This window comes from Sebastes fasciatus, chromosome 16 (genome assembly GCF_043250625.1).
Source record: "Sebastes fasciatus isolate fSebFas1 chromosome 16, fSebFas1.pri, whole genome shotgun sequence".
Classification (NCBI taxonomy): Eukaryota; Metazoa; Chordata; class Actinopteri; order Perciformes; family Sebastidae; genus Sebastes; species Sebastes fasciatus.
In genome coordinates, this window is record NC_133810.1 from 254,564 (window position 1) to 259,563 (window position 5,000).

The 5,000-nt window shown below is 29.5% G+C and overlaps 1 protein-coding gene across 1 annotated transcript in view; it reads left to right on the forward strand.

Annotated features, from left to right (window-relative positions):
* Nucleotides 1-5,000, forward strand: part of LOC141752535 (enteropeptidase-like) — a 26,933-nt gene that overhangs the window by 4,021 nt on the left and 17,912 nt on the right. Inside the window, exons 2-9 of the mRNA XM_074610546.1 lie at nt 112-196; nt 702-752; nt 939-989; nt 1,379-1,429; nt 2,037-2,087; nt 3,291-3,341; nt 3,716-3,766; nt 4,531-4,581. Of these exons, the coding sequence (XP_074466647.1) occupies nt 112-196; nt 702-752; nt 939-989; nt 1,379-1,429; nt 2,037-2,087; nt 3,291-3,341; nt 3,716-3,766; nt 4,531-4,581 (442 nt within the window). The remainder of the gene's footprint in view (nt 1-111; nt 197-701; nt 753-938; nt 990-1,378; nt 1,430-2,036; nt 2,088-3,290; nt 3,342-3,715; nt 3,767-4,530; nt 4,582-5,000) is intronic.

Here is a 5,000-nt window from a genome sequence, read left to right on the forward strand (position 1 = left end):
TTAAACTCTCTTTAAACTCTCTTTAAACTCTCTTTAAACTCTCTCTAAACTCTTTAAATTATGTTTACATTTTCTTTGAACTCTATTTAAACTCTCTTTAAGTATTTATAGTGGAGAGCTGACAGACTCTCATGTGTTCATGCAGAGAAACAAGAGCAAACGACAGCTCCTCCAACGAGCATCACACCTACAACAGGTGAGACGACTTTGAACTCTAAAGAACTCTTTAAACTCTCTTTAAACTCTCTTTAAACTGTCTTTAAACTCTCTTTAAACTGTCTTTAAACTGTCTTTAAACTGTCTTTAAACTCTCTTTAAACTCTCTTTAAACTCTCTTTAAACTTTCTTTAAACTCTCTTTAAACTCTCTTTAAACTGTCTTTAAACTGTCTTTAAACTCTCTTTAAACTGTCTTTAAACTGTCTTTAAACTGTCTTTAAACTCTCTTTAAACTCTCTTTAAACTGTCTTTAAACTCTCTTTAAACTTTCTTTAAACTCTCTTTAAACTGTCTTTAAACTCTCTTTAAACTCTCTTTAAACTCTCTTTAAACTCTCTTTAAACTGTCTTTAAACTCTCTTTAAACTGTCTTTAAACTCTCTCTAAACTCTTTAAATTATGTTTACATTTTCTTTGAACTCTATTTAAACTCTCTTTAAGTATTTATAGTGGAGAGCTGACAGACTCTCATGTGTTCATGCAGAGAAACAAGAGCAAACGACAGCTCCTCCAACGAGCATCACACCTACAACAGGTGAGACGACTTTGAACTCTAAAGAACTCTTTAAACTCTCTTTAAACTGTCTTTAAACTCTCTTTAAACTCTCTTTAAACTCTCTCTAAACTCTTTAAATTATGTTTACATTTTCTTTGAACTCTATTTAAACTCTCTTTAAGTATTTATAGTGGAGAGCTGACAGACTCTCATGTGTTCATGCAGAGAAACAAGAGCAAACGACAGCTCCTCCAACGAGCATCACACCTACAACAGGTGAGACGACTTTGAACTCTAAAGAACTCTTTAAACTCTCTTTAAACTCTCTTTAAACTGTCTTTAAACTCTCTTTAAACTGTCTTTAAACTCTCTTTAAACTCTCTTTAAACTCTCTTTAAACTCTCTTTAAACTCTCTTTAAACTGTCTTTAAACTTTCTTTAAACTCTCTTTAAACTCTCTTTAAACTCTCTTTAAACTCTCTTTAAACTGTCTTTAAACTCTCTCTAAACTCTTTAAATTATGTTTACATTTTCTTTGAACTCTATTTCAAGTCTTTAAAATCTTCAATCTTTCTTTAAACTCTTTAGATTTTCTTTGAACTCTATTTAAACTCTCTTTAAGTATTTATAGTGGAGAGCTGACAGACTCTCATGTGTTCATGCAGAGAAACAAGAGCAAACGACAGCTCCTCCAACGAGCATCACACCTACAACAGGTGAGACGACTTTGAACTCTAAAGAACTCTTTAAACTCTCTTTAAACTGTCTTTAAACTCTCTTTAAACTCTCTTTAAACTCTCTTTAAACTCTCTTTAAACTCTCTTTAAACTCTTTAAACTGTCTTTAAACTCTCTTTAAACTCTCTTTAAACTCTCTTTAAACTCTCTTTAAACTGTCTTTAAACTCTCTTTAAACTCTCTTTAAACTCTCTTTAAACTCTCTTTAAACTGTCTTTAAACTCTCTTTAAACTCTCTTTAAACTCTCTTTAAACTCTCTTTAAACTCTCTTTAAACTGTCTTTAAACTGTCTTTAAACTCTCTTTAAACTCTCTTTAAACTTTCTTTAAACTCTCTTTAAACTCTCTTTAAACTCTCTTTAAACTCTCTCTAAACTCTCTTTAAACTCTCTTTAAACTCTCTTTAAACTGTCTTTAAACTCTCTCTAAACTCTTTAAATTATGTTTACATTTTCTTTGAACTCTATTTCAAGTCTTTAAAATCTTCAATCTTTCTTTAAACTCTTTAGATTTTCTTTGAACTCTATTTAAACTCTCTTTAAGTATTTATAGTGGAGAGCTGACAGACTCTCATGTGTTCATGCAGAGAAACAAGAGCAAACGACAGCTCCTCCAACGAGCATCACACCTACAACAGGTGAGACGACTTTGAACTCTAAAGAACTCTTTAAACTCTCTTTAAACTCTCTTTAAACCCTCTTTAAACTCTCTTTAAACTGTCTTTAAACTGTCTTTAAACTGTCTTTAAACTGTCTTTAAACTCTCTTTAAACTCTCTTTAAACTCTCTTTAAACTCTCTTTAAACTCTCTTTAAACTCTCTTTAAACTCTCTTTAAACTTTCATTGAACTCTATTTAAAGTAAATTATATTTAAACCCTCTATAAATTGTCTTTAAACTGTCTTTAAACTGTCTTTAAACTGTCTTTAAACTGTCTTTAAACTGTCTTTAAACTCTCTTTAAACTGTCTTTAAACTCTCTTTAAACTCTCTTTAAACTCTCTTTAAACTCTCTTTAAACTCTCTTTAAACTCTCTTTAAACTCTCTTTAAACTGTCTTTAAACTCTCTTTAAACTCTCTTTAAACTCTCTTTAAACTTTCATTGAACTCTATTTAAAGTAAATTATATTTAAACCCTCTATAAATTGTCTTTAAACTGTCTTTAAACTCTCTTTAAACTCTCTTTAAACTTTCTTTAAACTTTCTTTAAACTCTCTTTAAACTCTCTTTAAACTCTCTTTAAACTGTCTTTAAACTGTCTTTAAACTGTCTTTAAACTCTCTTTAAACTTTCTTTAAACTTTCATTGAACTCTATTTAAAGTAAATTATATTTAAACCCTCTTTAAACTGTCTTTAAACTCTCTTTAAACTCTCTTTAAACTGTCTTTAAACTGTCTTTAAACTCTCTTTAAACTCTCTTTAAACTCTCTTTAAACTCTCTTTAAACTTTCTTTAAACTCTCTTTAAACTCTCTTTAAACTCTCTTTAAACTCTCTTTAAACTGTCTTTAAACTCTCTTTAAACTCTCTTTAAACTCTCTTTAAACTGTCTTTAAACTGTCTTTAAACTGTCTTTAAACTCTCTTTAAACTCTCTTTAAACTCTCTTTAAACTCTCTTTAAACTGTCTTTAAACTCTCTTTAAACTGTCTTTAAACTCTCTTTAAACTGTCTTAACTCTCTCTAAACTCTTTAAATTATGTTTACATTTTCTTTGAACTCTATTTCAAGTCTTTAAAATCTTCAATCTTTCTTTAAACTCTTTAGATTTTCTTTGAACTCTATTTAAACTCTCTTTAAGTATTTATAGTGGAGAGCTGACACTCTCATGTGTTCATGCAGAGAAACAAGAGCAAACGACAGCTCCTCCAACGAGCATCACACCTACAACAGGTGAGACGACTTTGAACTCTAAAGAACTCTTTAAACTGTCTTTAAACTGTCTTTAAACCCTCTTTAAACTCTCTTTAAACTCTCTTTAAACTCTCTTTAAACTCTCTTTAAACTCTCTTTAAACTCTCTTTAAACTCTCTTTAAACTGTCTTTAAACTGTCTTTAAACTCTCTTTAAACTGTCTTTAAACTCTCTTTAAACTGTCTTAACTCTCTCTAAACTCTTTAAATTATGTTTACATTTTCTTTGAACTCTATTTCAAGTCTTTAAAATCTTCAATCTTTCTTTAAACTCTTTAGATTTTCTTTGAACTCTATTTAAACTCTCTTTAAGTATTTATAGTGGAGAGCTGACACTCTCATGTGTTCATGCAGAGAAACAAGAGCAAACGACAGCTCCTCCAACGAGCATCACACCTACAACAGGTGAGACGACTTTGAACTCTAAAGAACTCTTTAAACTGTCTTTAAACTGTCTTTAAACCCTCTTTAAACTCTCTTTAAACTGTCTTTAAACTCTCTTTAAACTCTCTTTAAACTCTCTTTAAACTGTCTTTAAACTGTCTTTAAACTGTCTTTAAACTCTCTTTAAACTCTCTTTAAACTCTCTTTAAACTCTCTTTAAACTGTCTTTAAACTGTCTTTAAACTGTCTTTAAACTCTCTTTAAACTCTCTTTAAACTCTCTTTAAACTCTCTTTAAACTCTCTTTAAACTCTCTTTAAACTCTCTTTAAACTCTCTTTAAACTGTCTTTAAACTCTCTTTAAACTCTCTTTAAACTCTCTTTAAACTCTCTTTAAACTGTCTTTAAACTCTCTTTAAACTCTCTTTAAACTCTCTTTAAACTCTCTCTAAACTTTCTTTAAACTTTCATTGAACTCTATTTAAAGTAAATTATATTTAAACCCTCTATAAACTGTCTTTAAACTGTCTTTAAACTGTCTTTAAACTTTCTTTAAACTGTCTTTAAACTCTCTTTAAACTCTTTAAACTCTCTTTAAACTCTCTTTAAACTGTCTTTAAACTCTCTCTAAACTCTTTAAATTGTTTACATTTTCTTTGAACTCTATTTCAAGTCTTTAAAATCTTCAATCTTTCTTTAAACTCTTTAGATTTTCTTTGAACTCTATTTAAACTCTCTTTAAGTATTTATTGTGAAGAGCTGACAGACTCTCATGTGTTCATGCAGAGAAACAAGAGCAAACGACAGCTCCTCCAACGAGCATCACACCTACAACAGGTGAGACGACTTTGAACTCTAAAGAACTCTTTAAACTTTCTTTAAACTGTCTTTAAACTGTCTTTAAACTGTCTTTAAACTGTCTTTAAACTCTCTTTAAACTCTCTTTAAACTCTCTTTAAACTGTCTTTAAACTCTCTTTAAACTCTCTTTAAACTTTCTTTAAACTGTCTTTAAACTGTCTTTAAACTGTCTTTAAACTGTCTTTAAACTCTCTTTAAACTCTCTTTAAACTCTCTTTAAACTCTCTTTAAACTTTCATTGAACTCTATTTAAAGTAAATTATATTTAAACCCTCTATAAATTGTCTTTAAACTCTTTTCAAACTCTCTTTGAACTCTATCTAAACTGTCTTTAGACTCAGTCGGTTCTATCAAAGATCTTCTATTCAACATCAGAACCATCAAAAGTAGATTTCC